The sequence below is a fragment of the Pteropus alecto genome, unplaced genomic scaffold, assembly GCF_000325575.1.
Source record: "Pteropus alecto unplaced genomic scaffold, ASM32557v1 scaffold395, whole genome shotgun sequence".
Taxonomy (NCBI): Eukaryota; Metazoa; Chordata; class Mammalia; order Chiroptera; family Pteropodidae; genus Pteropus; species Pteropus alecto.
In genome coordinates this window covers 863,530-879,731 of record NW_006438643.1, presented here as the reverse complement: position 1 = coordinate 879,731, position 16,202 = coordinate 863,530, and the positions used below count along the sequence as shown (strand labels likewise).

At 42.1% G+C, this 16,202-nt stretch overlaps 1 protein-coding gene across 1 annotated transcript; it reads left to right on the top strand.

Annotated features, from left to right (window-relative positions):
* Positions 1-279: 279 nt before the first annotated feature.
* Positions 280-11,861, top strand: LOC102893426 (tripartite motif-containing protein 34-like). Its single transcript, XM_015592357.2, is given in 9 exon segments — positions 280-535; positions 4,371-4,852; positions 5,494-5,589; positions 6,274-6,425; positions 6,427-6,493; positions 8,653-8,675; positions 9,914-10,014; positions 10,310-10,336; positions 10,602-11,861. Coding segments are annotated over 9 exon segments (1,593 nt in total). The 5' UTR covers positions 280-456; the 3' UTR covers positions 11,168-11,861.
* Positions 11,862-16,202: the final 4,341 nt, after the last annotated feature.

Genomic DNA, 16,202 nt, shown 5'->3' with positions numbered 1-16,202 from the left:
TGGAGGAACTCATGATACCCTAAGATGATTTTCCAAAAGTGGCTATTATTTTCTACTTTAACCATATTACGTGTTGTTATGGTAGAAGATTGGACTGGTTAACTGTTGTGGGAGTTGTCCTGGGCATTGTACCAGCGACCTTAATCCACTAGATGGCAGCAGCATCCCACTAGTTACGACAACCCAAATTGTCCGACCTCGCCAAGGGCTCCCTCCCTATCCCAACGTTTCTACACTTGATAATAGCCAAAAGGCCGAGAAGCTATAAATCCAAGATTCTAGAACCTTGTGTTAAAGCATTACTTTCTCTGCATTGCCCCTAAAGGACGGCCGCCCATTTGTCTCAGAAGTTCCGTCCCCTTTCCTTTTCCTGGCAGCCCCAAGAATTTCACTTTCATTTCTCTGCTAGTTCCTCAGGAGGAACTACTTCACTCAGACCGAGCCCCGGCTTGAAGAATGAATCCTGACTATACCTGCCCCCGCTTTTCTTTGCCACTTAAACCGGGAGTCAAGACATCTCCGCTGGGGCCTGAAGGTGTGTGGGGAGGTTTATGGGGGGCAGCGGGTAGGAGACTCCGGGAGGAAAGTACTTGGTGCAATTGGTGAGTTTAGTTTGTAGCTCAGATATGCTCTGAAGGGAAGCCAGTTTGCAGGCTTTCTGCTCTGAGGGCAGACAGCTGGCAGCCTTGAGTCTGGAGAGGGAGGGCCTTGAAAGAAAGGAGTGTTAAAGAGGCAGAGGGCCTTGTTTGTTTCGTGAGGGGGCCTTATTTTTCCAGGCTGAGTTTACCCCCATCCCTTTCCTATTCTGTAGTTTTGATTGTCTACCCTGCTAAGGGGCACTGGAATCTCTCTCTCTCTCTCCTCTTTCCTTTGTCTATGCATTTTAAACAAATTAATACTTTTATCTCTCTCTCTCTCTCTCTCTCTCTCTCTCTCTCTCAACTAGATGAACACAAACTCTCCTCTCTTCTACCCATCTCCACTCCCTCAGAAGAAAAGCTGGTAAAAGAGCTTCCTGTTTTCCAAATGTGTGAAAGCCCAAACTCCCAGGATGGGGCATTGGATAGAATGGAGTGTTGGGCGCTTGGCCAAGGGTAATTTTGAAGCTGATCCTTTCACTCCCCTCCTGGTAACCACCGAGGGGCCATTCTGACATATCCTCCCTCCACTGTTGGCCTGCCTGAAGACAGCAGGTGGGGTGACATGACCACTGCCTACCTCTGAGGCTGCCTTTTATCCTGTGTGGTCCAGAGTTCCAGTCTTAGGAAGCTACTGCACTTCCCTGAGGAGACCTGCTTACTCTCACTCTTACGGCCGGGCGTTGACTGTGGTATCCTCACCTGCCTTAGAGCTCTTAGACACACATTTGCATTGATTGCTTACTGTTTTTCTTTGTTCAAAACTAATTAATAGAGGTCGATTATTGCTTAGAAGGAGCCCATAGATTCAATGGTCTTGGCCTAAAAGTTTGCTCCACCAGTTGACATGTCCCATTCTAAGTTCATTTGTGAGCAGTTTGCACACTGATTGATATGTCACATTCCAACACATGCCCATTCTGTCCTATACTCCCACTTTTTAGAAGTCACTGTTACTGCCTTCCTGGGAGTCTATGCCTTAATCCTGGAGAGGGTCCCTTTCTGCCCAGATATTGATTATCTTCCTAGGGTCAAGAACAAGGCCCAATACATAGGATAAAATGGATTTATTTATTTATTTTTAAAATTTAATTTATAGGAACTAAAGCAGGCTGCTGGTGTGAAAAAATGCAATGAATATCCATTCAACGTATAAGACATGTTACATACATATAAGAGCTTACATTCTAGTTGGGAAGAGATTATAACCAAACAATAAATAATTGATATAGTATACAAGAAGGTGACTAATATCATGGGGTAACATTTTTAAAAAGTTGAATTAGGGTGAGGGATCTGTAGTGCCTGGTTAAAAAAAATTTTTTTTTTAATTTTAAAAATGCCTTGCTAGAGCTCTCAGGGAAAGGGTCATTAATGTGAAACAGATTTAGCTCTGGACCTTAAGGGGCGATTGAAGGACGGACTCTGAGCATAGAGCAAAGGGGGGAATGGGCGAGTTATGCTATTTCTTAGTTCCCCAGGTGTCTGGATGCCATAAAACAGGTTCTACTTCCCCTATTGCCAGTTTCTGACCCAAGAAACCAAGGAAAGTATCTAAGATGTTGTCTGAAACATGAAGAGATATCCTTCCTGCACTTTACTTCCAGGAGACACTTTTATTTTATTATCTAACCTGCAGAGAGTCATAGAGTTTGTATTAACATGAGTCCAGATGTTAGGAGAAGACTGAATTGTGGGATACAATTGTCTGACACGTAGGATAGCCAGCTGAGCTGGGAGTTCTATCAGGCAGGTGCTACTTGTGTGCCCTTCAGTACTTCCCTGACTGCTGCTGGGCTCTTGGGTCACTCTTGGGCGTTGGTGGGGTCATTGCCCATGTGTGGGGCTCTGCCTTTTCTTCACCTTTCTCCTTCTGTGGTTATTATGGTGGCAGCTGTTTTTGACATCAACTCTTGGCAGCCCCCCTGTGGTAGAAAGCATGTTCTACTTCTCTCTCCTCTGCAGGCTCTTGGTGTTTCTCAGCACTGGCTGGATACTGCATAGAATAGAAATAACAGAGAACCTCACAGCTATGGCTGGCTTATATCTTCAGTTATAAGCATGACTGGACGTTATCATACTATGTAAACTCCTGGTCTAGCTAGTCATCAGAGCCTGATCTAACCAGTTGTCACTGCTGCCAGGGGGACTTTAGACAATTTTCAGTATCTGTACCATTGGCTGGGTTGAACCTACCAACCCACATTTATAGAACCCTTCTTCTTCCTCCGGTTCACTTCATGGATTATTGGAGAAATGTGCAGATTTCTAGGCCTAGGTATATCTCCATACAGCTTTGATCAAACCCCACCCTTTCTTTTTAGAGCAAGGGGAAGATGTATAGTTTGTTAGTTGCTCAGGTCTTTCTTTCACTTTCAAATCTTTTCATTTAATTAGTAACCTAGGGCTGTAACAAATTACCACAGATTAGATGGCTTAAAACAGCAGGACTTTTTTCCCTCATAGTTCAGGAGGCCAAAAGTTCAAAACTAAAGCATTGATAGAGTTGGTTTCTCCTAAAGGCTCTAAGGAAGCATCTGTTCCATGTCTCCTAGTTTCTGGTGGTTTCCAGCGATCCTTAGCATTCCTTGCCTTGTCGCAGCATTACGCCAATCTCTGCTACTATTGTCACCTGGTCTTCTCCCCCATATGTTTGTGTGCTCTCTCTTCTTATAAGGACACTGGTCATTGGGTTTAGAGCCCATTCTATTCCAGTATGACCCTACCTTGACTTGATTAGATCTGCGAATACAAAAAGAACCTTCTTTGGAAATAAGGTCACATTCACACAGGTGAACGTTATCTGTGTGGGAGGCACAATTTCAATCCATTAGAACAATATTAAGACATTCATATCTACTGAAAACTCCCCTCCCCACCCCCCATAGTTCCTTGTTCATATTGAACCCAGGTTCTAAGAATCAGCATCACTGTGCTACCATTCTGATATGCCCTCTGATTGACCACCAGCAATAGTTTCAAGTTTGGTTTGCCATTCCCACTTATGTGAAAACAAGACATAAACCAGCCAGGTTCACTCAGCTTAGCAGAGGCATATGAGACAGGAGGCACAGTATGTTTGCATGGGAGGACTCTGTGTAGGACGGATATATGAGGTAAATACTTCTTCACTGGAAATCATTCCTGTGGTCCCAAAGCTCATTTATTGGAGAACAGGTAACTAATGTAAAGAAAAGATAAAACACCGACAAAGAAAAATTTAATCACCTATGGAGAAATGAGAAGGTTCTTTTTGTATTCGTCAAATATTGTGTTCTTGGCTCTGGGGATACAGCAGTGAATAAAAACAAAGTGCCTGATCTATATGTGGATTACATTTTAGGAGTAGGATACTTAAAGAAAGATATCTATATAGTGGTAATAAGAAAAAAGATGGCAAATGTACACTGAGTGATGTTTTGGTGGTTGTCCTGTAGCTAAGTTAGTCATATTAGGCTCTTCCAATGAGAGGACATGTAAGAAGAGAATTGTTTAATGTACAAGAGGAAGCCATGCAAATATCAAAGGGTGGATCATTCCAAACTGAAAGAAAAACAAAAGCTCTCAGGCTTACTCAAGCCACTGAATTTCATTTCTGGTCTTTTTTTCCCCTCTCTTTTTTGTCTCCTTCAATATTTCAACCTTGACCAATCCTTAATGTCTGCGCAATTAGCATCTTTTTTATTTGTGCCATTCTTAAACCGTCCCCTTTTAATCTGCCCATCCATCCAGGAACCTTTAAACAAGAAGAGCCTCAGGAGTCAAGACAGGAAGAAGACAGGGGAGTAGCTGCTATGGCTTTAAAATTCCTGGGGAACGTACAGGAGGCCGTGACTTGTCCCATATGCCTGAAGTTTTTGACAGAGCCCTTGAGTCTAGACTGTGGCCACAGCTTCTGCCAAACCTGCATTATTGGCAACAAGGAGACAGATATTGGCCCAGAAGGGGAAAACAGCTGTCCTGTGTGTGGTATTAAATACTCACGTGAAAACCTATGGCTTAATCAGCATGTGGCCAACCTAGTGGAAAGTCTCAGGGAAGTCAAGTTGAGCCCAGAGGAGGGGCAGAAGAGAAATCTCTGTGTGCACCATGGAGAGAAACTCCTGCTCTTCTGTAAGGAGGATAGAAAAGTCATTTGTTGGTTTTGTGAGCGGTCTCAGGAGCATCGTGGTCACCACACATTCCTGGTGGAGGAGGTTGCCCAGGAGTACCAGGTAAGAGACCAAGAGACAGGCAGAAGATAGTATTTCATGGGAAAATCTCACCTTTCCATCCTTCTTTACTCACCACAGCACCATAGTACTTACTGAGCCTCATCATCTCCTTCCATACATGTCTCTTACCCTATTCTCACCTTCCTGTGCCTGAAGGACATTTTCGTGCGTTTCTTGCATGTACACAAAGGATGAGACTAAAGTACAGACTCTTGGCCAAGAGCGAAAGGTTTTCCTCTTTTCCTTTTTGTTGTGCGGATGGGGAATTTCTTTCACACATTAGCTCTCATTGCTTCTCTCGGCAGAATGGTTGCTGTTGAACATCGTGGATTAGATGTGAAAAGACTTTCAATAAAGAAGAGAAGATTTACCTTGCCGTAGCAGAGTCAATATTTACTCTAAGTAGAAAGAAAATCAGACTGCTCTTGGGAAGGGGATGGTGACTTCCATCAGCCAGAAATAAAGACTACATTCACCTCCTCAGATTTTCTTCCATGTCATAGATTCTATTCTAATCATCAGATTCAAATCACAGTCTCTGTGAACTGGTCTCTTCTGAGATCAGTCTGACTTATTCCCTATTTATTCCCAGGTGCCAAGAAAGTCCATGTCTTAACTTTGGTGTGATTCTTCTCTCTCAGGAGAAGCTCCAGGCGACTCTGGAGAGGCTGGGGAAAGAGCAGCAGGAAGCTGAGAAGTTGGGAGCTGACATTAGAAAAGAGATAACTTCTTGGAAGGTAGGACTTCTTGGAAGGTAGACTCTTTCTGAGGGATTTCTGAGATATGAATCTTGGCAGGATCTTCTATCTCAATCACAAAGAAGCCCCTTCCTCTTTGTTTGATGACATTGAATGAATTCAGAAGCATTTGATTAGTTCTCTTACTTGTCTAGTCTCTGTTGGGGGTGGGAGCAGGAGAGTGGATGTTATAAGTACACATATTGTAAGTACAAATGTTACAAGTACACACAGATATTTGGAATTGAACACAAAGACAGATTTTGTGGTGAGAAAGGCTGGAGAATTCTGTCTTTCATTTCTAGTGAGGCTCTGACACCTCCAGTGGAAGACACTGGGCAAAAGGACCACGATTTTTCAAAGTTCAAATTTGAGAGCACGGTAATATAGGAAGGCACGAATGGCTGGTACAGCTATCTACCACCTAACCTTACTCAGATTTTATGTTTGTCCCAGGGTTGGCCTAGGTAAGACAGTCTGAGGCCTTTTTGGTTTGCACTGATGGTAAAATACTAGTTAAAAAACAAAACAAAACATATTTTCCAAAAATTGCTCCCCTGCTTCTGCTCCCCTCCTGGTTAGAATTCCTTGAACAAATATTTATTTTCCTGGCTCCTAATTCCTTACACTGTAGGCCCTAAGGCTGATAGAGTCAAAACTTCTCTCCCTTGTCAACCCTTGCAGTATCAAGCACAGACTGAGAGACAAAGGATACAAACAGAATTTAATCAGCTTAGAAACATCCTGGACAGTGAGGAGCAAAGAGAACTGCAGAAATTGGAGGAAGAGGAGAAGAAGACACTGGGTGACTTGGCTGAAGCTGAGGATGATTTTTTTGTTACTGAAAGAGCTCGTCTCAGATCTGCAGTGTCGCAGTGAATGGTCACCAATAGAGCTGCTGCAGGTAAAGAGGGTCCCCCAATCTGAGATTCTTAGTTGCCTTCTCTTTAGTGTCCTTGGGCTCTAATCCTGGTGTTGACACTAAGAGGTTATTTTGGTCTTGTGGAGAGTCTGAGAATAAAGTCAGCAGAGATTCCTGAGACATGTAAAGGCCAGGATTTGAGCTTCCAGATCCACCTGTGCCTAAATAATATCTCTGTGGCCACAATCCTTGGTTTTCTCTCTTTCTTTCTTTCTCTTTCTTTCTTTCTTTCTTTCTTTCTTTTTCTTTCTTTTTCTTTCTTTCTTTCTTTCTTTCTTTCTTTCTTTCTTTCTCATTTGGTGGTGGTGGTGGCCCTCCTCCTCCTTCTCCTCCTCCTCTTCCCCCTCCTCCTCCCCCTCCTCCTCCTCCTCCTTCTTCTTCTTCTTCTCTCTCTGTCTCTCTGTCTCTTCTTCTTCTCTCTCTCTCTGTCTCTCTCTCTCTCTCTCTTCTTTCTCTTTTTTCTTTCTGTTATAGTAATTTTAGTTTACTTCTTTTGCCTGTACAACCAATTATAATAATACAGAGAGCAAAAACATTCCTTTGGTTGAAACCCAGCTGGTGGCATTTAAGAGTAAGACCAAATACATTGGTACATACTATTCAAAACAAATAAATTCATAGACGTGATGATGTGGTAATGCAGACAACCAAAAAAAGTTAAGAATATAGAATGGGCTGGATTGATAAGATGTCTTAATATTTAGGACAGGGATTCAGTGAATACTGATGCCATTTTTGATAAATGGGCATAATAGAGAAAACAATATGGTTGGTGAGTAGTAGATTATATTTTAGATATTCTGAGTTGTTTCGTCTCCAATGTGGAATGTGTTATCCTGCATACATGATTAGAGACAATAGATAATGATTAGATATGTAAAATTTGGAATCAACAACACCCATAAGTAAGCTAAATTTTAAAAAGAAGAGGTTTTCTGTATATAACATCATGTATTCTACAAATAAAGATAGTTTTATTCCTTTTCCAATATAAATGCTTTTTATCTTTTTCTTGCCTAATTTCCTTGAGTAGAACCTCTAGTACCACAGCGAATAGTCACAGTGATAGCAGACATTTTTGTCTTGTTCCTGATCTTAGGAGAGAGCATTAACTTTTTCACCATTAAGTATGATGTACACTGTTTTTCACAGATACTTTTATCAGGTCAAGGAAGCCCCATTCTATTTCTTTTTTGTTGTTATTATCACTGTTTTGTTTTTATCATGAAAAGATGTTGGATTTTTTTTCTATTTATCGAAATCATCTTGGGGTTTTTAATCTTTTATTCTATTACTATGACATCGTTTTATATTGATTACTTTTCTTATGTTAAACCAACCTTGCATGACTGGGATAAAACCAACTTGATCACAGTATACAATATTTTATATTTTGTCATATTCAATTGTATTATTTGTTTGAAAAAATTTTGTCTATATTCGTAAGGGATATTGGCCTGTAATTTACTTTTCTTGTGAAGTTTTTGTCTGGTTTTAGTATCAAAACAGTATTGGACTCATAGAATGAGTTGGGAAGTATTCTTTCCTCTTTTATTTTTTGGAAGAATTTGTGAATTATTTGTATTATTTCTTCTTCAAACTTTTGGTAGAATTCCCCAATAAAGCCACCTGGGGCTGGACCTTTTTCTTTGCAGAAAGTTTTTGATTTTCAATTCAATCTCTACATGTTTTAGGCCTATTCAGATTTTTTATTTCTTCTTGAATCAGTATTGGTAGTTTCTGTGTTTCTAGGAATTTGTCTATTTAATCTAGGCTATCTAATTTATTGGTTTACGACAGTTCCTAGCCTTTATAATCTTTTAATTTCTGTAAAGTCAGTAGTAATGTCTCCTCCTTCACTCATTATTTTAGGAATTTACTTCTTTTCTCTCTCTCTCTTTCTGTCTCTCTCTCTCTCTTTCTGTCTGTCTCTCTCTCTCTCTCTCTCTCTCTCTCTCTCTCTCTCTCTCTCTCTCTCTTATCTTGGAATGTCTAGCTAAAGGTTTATCAATTTCTGGTAATATTATCAAATAATTCACTTTTGGTTCCTCTGATATTTTTTATTATTTTCTATTCTTTCTTTCATTAATCCTGCTCTAATATTTATACTCCTTGACTCATGTTTTATTTCTTCTTCCTAGGACATGAGTGGAATCATGAAATGGTGCGTATGGGTGACTGGGAGTGGTGCATTTGTGTTATGAAGAAAGATTTGTAGTCATGAGAAGTATTTGGTCATCAATCAGAAGGAAAAATCTCTCAAAGCAAGGAAAGTTAGATGTAGTATTATTTTAAATTGTTGGATATTGATGAGGATTTAATTGTTCCATATCTATTGAGAATGGACCAGAGTCTATGGTGGTAAATTTAGTGGTTGATATTCACTGAGCTAGAGCTAGTCTGGATAATAAAGATAACGGACTTTACTATCAGATATCAGACCCTTGTGACCTCACTCATTTAATTCACCCTCTGTTCTTGCTCCGGTTTCTATATTTCGTGTTTGCTTGTCTTTATCACATGGAGGGCCTCACTGAGCCCTAAAATAAGTTATGGGGCAGCGCCTTTATATTTACTTTGCTTAAACAGAAATAGAGGAGACCAGGCCATTCTTCAGGGTTCTCTTTATATTTCCAAAAACAGAGCTGAGCCTTGTGATTAGTGACTTTAACCCGTGTGCCAATAAGCAATCCCCACTGTTCATACACTTTAGAAGCTTCTATGGGAAAGTGTAACCCTTATATTTAAAATTGCCAATCTGTCTAGTGGCTTCAAGTTTCTTACAAACACATGAGATTCCAACCTTTTTTAATTTAGTAGACAACTTTTTCTTTGCCAAGTGTTTTTAACTTTCCCCAGAACACCTGGAATCTCAAATGTTATTTTGGGCCGCACCACTGGAATTCAGGCTTCAGACTAGAGCACAGGCTCAGAGATTCTTCATAAGGAGACCCACATTACAGCCAGGATCTCACTGATTATCTGCTTGGGAATTGACATCTATTTTGATGTCAATTGACCCTTTTTTGAGAGCCTCACTATGATGACTTTTCACATATTATGTATCTTTTTTGAGGTAGCAAAGGCTTTTCCTATACATTGTTTCATCTAATTCATATTATTTCCATGAGGTATAAAGGGAAGGGTTAATTATTCTATTTTTAGAAGAAGAAACTGTTTCTTCAAGGTGAAGTTCTTCCCAGGGTCACACAGAGGGTAACTGGGAAGATAGACATGAGTAATTCTCTTCTGGCTCCAGTGTCAGGGCCTTCCTTCTCCCCTCCTCAGGCTTCTCAGGGAAGAATGTTCAAGTGCATTAATGGCATGGAAGGAGAGGAAAGCAGTGGTATTGGAGGGACACAAGATAAGAGATGTAGGGTCAACATTTTTTGTCAACCCTAGGAGTGAGAGCTGGACACTGAAGAAGCCCAAAACTGTTTCCAAAAAACTGAAGAGTGGATTCCGTGCGCCAGACCTAAGTGGAATGCTGCACAAGTTTAAACGTGAGGAGAGACAGGGCAAGAATATGGATGTGGGGTTTTGTGGTGTCAGGACTAAACTGGGGAGCAGGTATAGTTTCAAAATGAGGATAGAAAGGAGGGTGTTCAGAGAAGGGATATTGCTGAAGATGTAGTTATATCTATGGGAGAATGGCTAGGTATCTGGTTTATCTTCTCATTTACCAGTTCATAGCCTCATAGCTATCTTCTCCCCTACCCCTACTCTAGAGAACAGATAGCTATCAGTGTATAATAATTTGTTTCTAATCAATATCCTTGAATCTTTTTATCTTTTCAGAGCTAACACATATCCAGTGCTACTGGGGTAAGAAATTACTGGGTCATCAAATCATTGTATTCTGATCCCCTTTCAGATGTTTGTGGTTTCTATGAGGTCTCATGATCTTAGCCCCGTGTTCTCCTCACCTCCCAATACATAAGTATTACACGTTTCTCCAATTTCTTACCCCACTTCCCCAGTCCATCAATACAAGTTCTTCATAGTCACTTTACAAGATCTGTGTTCATGTCACTAGATAAACCAACCCCATATCTCTCGCCTAATCGTATACTTTTTTTTTTCTCTGCAGTGGACATCACATTGAATCCGTTCAACCTAAATTTGAATCTTGTCCTTTCAGAGGATCAGAGGCAGTTGACGTCTGTGCCAATTTGGCCTGTAAAGTATTACAATTATGGTATCTTGGGCTCCCAATATTTCTCCTCAGGGAAACACTACTGGGAAGTAGATGTGTCCAAGAAGACTGCCTGGATCCTGGGGGTGTACTGTAGAACACGTTCCTGTAATACAAAGTTTGGTGTTAGACAAGGCAAAAATCATCAAAATGTTTACTCCAGATTCAGACCTGAAAATGGCTACTGGGTTGTAGGGTTACAAAATAAATCTGAGTACAATGCCTTTGAGGACTCTTCAACCTCTGATCCCAAGGTCTTGACTCTTTTCATGGCTGTTTGTCCCCATCGTGTTGGGGTCTTCCTAGACTATGAAGAAAGCACTGTCTCATTTTTCAATATCACAAACTATGGGTCACTCATTTACAAGTTCTCTAAATGTCGCTTTTCTCAGACTACTTACCCATATTTCAATCCTTGGAACTGTCCAGCTCCCATGATTCTTTGCCCGCCTAAACACTGAGCTTTCTCATTCTCTAACCCACGTGTAGTTCCCTTTGTCCTGGTTGTCATCTCCCACACCTTAGCTCATCTGCACCATTCAGACCAACTCTTCCTTGCTGTCTCCCTTGTTTTCTTTAGAACTTTTACTCACCCTTGAGATGAATACTGTTTCTGGTTTGGGTTAAAAGAGAAAGTTGTTTGCCCATTTACCCATTTTTGTCTTCTCGAAAAAGGACATTTAACTTTCTCCTAAAAACAGCAGTATTGGTATAAAATCTTTGCCCTTCTATTCTCTGTTTTTCCTCTATCGCTGATTGAAAAAACATAGCAAAGTTTTCTGCCACTATTCATGTTCCTAAGAAAATTTATAATCACCATGACCCTCCACCAGCAACTAAAGAGTCTTTGAGTATATGTCGATTTCTTTCCCAGGATGCAGCATGCTCATTAGAGAATCAAGGAAAGAGAAACAAAAATAATATATGTACCCAGAGTGAAAAATTGTGTTCAGTGCAAATCCTGTCTTTTCTCTATAGCTGTGTAATGATGAATAAATTCTGGGTTTCTATTTTCTAAAATGGAAATTGAGATTTAAAACTGCAACCAACTTTTAAGGTCATTGTATAAAAATGTCATTGAATGTAAACCTCCTATTTAACTTCTGCACAATATAATACATATTTGCTCTTCAAATAAACTTCTAGTACACTGTCCTCTCTGGGTTTGGGAACCTTAATGTTGTGACAACTGCCCTGCTCTATAGCTTTTTTGCATTTATAAATACTACAAGATTTCCAAGTTCAAACTTAGGGATCCATTATAGTTCCTTTAAAATCATTAACCTTGTTCATCTTCTTGGACCATATCTGCCATCTAGAAACTGATTTCTACTGAGAGATCAGGAGAAGGGGGAGCACATAAGAAGAATTTTCATGAAGGGAATCTCTGCAACTTTTAATAAAACAAAAACTGGTGCTAATAATCTGACAAGATATTAGAAGTGGCATGACAACAAGATTCTGAGACCCATGAGAAAAAAGAGTTAAAGTAGGGGTGCCTCTTTATTTAACCGCCTCTCCTGTTAAAGATATAGGTGCATCCCATTCGACTGACTTACTCGGATGGTACATACAGGCAAAGCTCTCTCTCTCTCTTTTTTTTTTTACTCTGGCTTCTCCTTATCTGACCTGCTCTTACTGGATTAAGGTTGACTTTGTGCATTATCACCTCTACAACTTTCTCCTTTTTACCTTTACCTGTCCCAAGTCACTTTTGAGCACACATCTTTGAAAATTGCACTGTTCACCTGAGTCATATTCTCACAATTCACTGTGCCACTTACACAAGATTTTAGAATTGTTTCATACTCTATTAGTGAACATTCTCCAGAGAAACAGAACCAATGTTATATATAGCTTTCAAATATATGAAGATGTATTACGAGGAATTGGCCTGTGTGATTATAGAGGTTGACTAGTTCAAGGACTTGCCTTCTACAAACTGGAGAGCCAGGAAAGCTGGTGGTGTAATTTAGTCCAAGTCCAAAAGCTTGAGAACCAGATGGTCGTGGTGGTTAATACGAGTCCAGGTAGGCAGGCAGGAAGCACAAGGAACACGTTCTTTCTTCCCCTGTCTCTGTTCTACTCAGGCCTTCAAGAGATGGGATGATGCCCAAAAACATTGGGAAGGACAATCTATTTTACTGAGTGCACAGATTCCAATGTTAATGTCATCTGGAAACAAAACCCTCACAAACACACCCGGAAATGAGGTTTATTCTGGGCACCTTGTGGCTAGTCCAGTTGAAACATATAATTAACCATCACAATTACTTTCCAGTTTTATTTTTATTATGTTAGGACTATAGAGATTTTCTGTTATATAGAATCAGATGACATTGCCAACAAATGACACTCCATGTAGTTTCATTTTTGCAGCCTATTTCAGAAATTTAGGAAAAGTGTCATTTTGTCCGTACTGGCTCCAGGTTCTGAAAGTCAGCATCCCGGTGCTACCAGTCTGTGATAGGCCCTCTGACTGAGCACTCGAGATAATTCAGATTTGGATAACCATTTCCTCTCACATGACCTAACAGGACCTAATAGCCAGATTCTCTTAGCTTAGCTGGTAGCTACAGGACAGGAGAGAGCTGCCAGTGTTGCTGTCCGAGGCGTCTTCAGTGTGAGTCCTCACTGTAAAATAGGAACTCTCCCCATCCTCGTGACATCTCATTTGTAAGGGAACAAAATCAGGTGGCTGTGTGTGAAATTGCACTGCCCAGGGTAAGCCTAGTTCTCCGCAGGATGAATTACTTTGAAGAACCGCGAGAACATATTCGGAGGGCAGAACTGAGACAGGGTTAAGAATGTAGTCACTGGCCCGACTGGCCCCTAGGGGCACAAAAGCCCTGGAAATTCTCCAGAGGCCCTATGTGAAGGCCTCCCATTGGTCCATAGTTTTTCTCCTTCTTTGCCACTCCCCCAAGAATTTAACTTTCATTTTCATTTAGTTCCTCGGAGTCCTCTTTGTGGAGATCAGGCCCCTGGCTTGGTGAGTGGATCCTGACCACGTCTGCTCCGAAGGCTGTAGCTGCAGAACAGGTAAATAGGTGTTTTTCCGTGGGAGATTGGAGGTGAAATTTTCCCTCTCTCCTTGTGCAGTGTCTGGGGTGTGGTAGCTTGTCCAGCAAGAGCTGTGTCTTCCATTGTTTAAGACTGTGGGTCCCGTAGTGCACCCCAGCACTTATTTTAGCCACACGGACAGGCACTCAAAGGGCATCCCCTCTGATGGCTGCCCCGCACCCACGGAGGCGGCGGGCGGTGGTGGAGGCGGCGACTCGGGTACAGCCGCGAGGGTGCAGCAGGGGAAATGGCCCAAGGCTTGGGTGGGGCACAGGCACTCCCCAGTCAGCTCTGTCCACGCGGCTGCAGCAGGGGAACGGTGCGCACCCAGCGGTGCTGGCTGGTTGGAGGGCGGTGCGACAGTGGAGCCCCCGGCAGCCCCGACGCTGGCAAGGTAGGGGAGTGGCGTTGCAATGGCGCCCCCACCGCCTCCCTCACCTGTAGTCTCTGTTTCTGGTGAGAGTCCAACAGGCTTCCTTTCCTCTTTCTGGAGATGAGTCCCCTTCACATGTGGTCTGGGCACTTCTCAAACTGCTTTTGCGTTGGGTCCTTGCAGCAACATCTTAAGTCCTTTAAGTCCTGTGAACGAGCTCTTTAAGAGAGGAATCTCCGTTGCCTACACCCCTAGTGTTCTCCTGGGCATAAGCCTTGTTGGTTTTTGAAGCCAAACACTTTGTGGGCTCCATTTCCAGCGCAGGTCCTCAGGGCTGGGACCTGATGTGGGGCACAAACCCATAGGTCTCTAGCAGGAGCTGCACTTTGTGAAATCCCTCCAGCACACACCACTCATGTTCCCATATCTATCTCCCTGTTTGCTGTGGAGCACTTGCATCACTGCTTAGGTAATGGTGGCGTCACCCTCCCAGTGTGAGGACTCAGGCTCCCCTGCATTTACCTCTTCTGTGCCCTGTGGCAACAGCTCTTTGTAGTCCCACTGTGAATAAATTCTTCAGCCCCAAGGCAGAATGCATATTCTGCTCTCCCTCCTTTATAGGCTCTTGATGTGTGCCAGGATTGGTTGGATCTTGAATGGGATGAGAAATAATTGGAGGCCCCACCCCCACGTTTGGATTATAGCTTGGGGCATAAACGGAGGTAGACATTTAATATCGACTCCCAATATGATATTCCCTCTATTGTGTTGCTCAGCAGAGCCTGATCTGAACCATAGTCTCTGCAGCCAGGGGCTAACTGCATTTGGTCTCAAGACTATTGTCAGTATCTGGATTATTAGCTGGATTACGCCTCCAGTTCACCTTGAGCCTCATTCTTTAACAGGTTCCCTTCATGTATGATGAACCTGGCACCAGTGGACATCTTTATTTGGTCCGAAATTGTTTATATGCAGTCCTTATAGCTTTTCCTCCCTAGTGCAGAGCAAAGGGAAAACACTGATTACCTCATCCAGGAAATCTTTCTTTTACCATCAAACTCTGGCAACCATTAAGACATTAACATCTACTGAGATTTTTCTTCGTTTGCTTCATAGCCCCATTTACCTGGTGTTCCTGATAAAACTCCTGAACCTAGACTGAGGCCACAGGGCCTGTTGAGTCCAGGAGGGAGAATGAGCATCACTGTGCTACTACTCTGTGATACTCCCTCTGACTGACCACCAGCATCATCTTTAATTTGGATGGTCGTTCCCATCAGTGCAACCTGATAAGACATAAAGTGCCAGGGTCGCTTAGTTTAGCTGAGTATACAGGACAGTAGACAGCATGGCAGCATGGCTCCCTCAGGTGAGCTCTTGGTGATGTATGTCTTCACTGTGTTGCAGGAGGTACTTTATCCCTGTTATCTCAGCCTTTTAAGAAGCCGGACTAAGTGGAAGGGTGTGAAATACCGTACCTTGCATATGCCTAGAGCTACGAAGCACTGATTGCCTTGTGAAAGCTCAAGAGCACACTTTTCAGAGGCTAAAGGGTACACAGTTGTTAATAAGAGTCACAAATCCCCATGAAAAATGAGGCCTCTGCTTCCTAACGGGCGTTTACAGTCTGTTTAAAGCCTTCCTAGTCCAAGCGTACGTTACACATGAGGCCATTTTTGCTGTTAGTAAGATGGCCTTGCGAGGCATCTCACTTTCCACTTTATTGTAACCCAGTCGGTTTCCCAGAAAACAAAAACGAAAACAAAGCACAACTTACTAGGATAAGAGTAAACCAATATTACGTTTACAGGAAGAAAACCCAGGCGTCTCACCTAACTGCCAATCTTTTCCTCTGACTTCATCTTATGTCTCATTCTCATCCCTTGCTCTCCATTTTCTTCATCACCTTGTTCTGAAAGTTCTCATCATCTCTCCCCGGGCAACTGTGTGTGCATCTTACTAATCTTCCCAATTCCACACTGCATCCATCTAACATTCCACAGCCCAGAGGCAGAGCTAATTGTGTCCCCGCTCTTCTGTGAGGGGAAAGACAGCAAGGA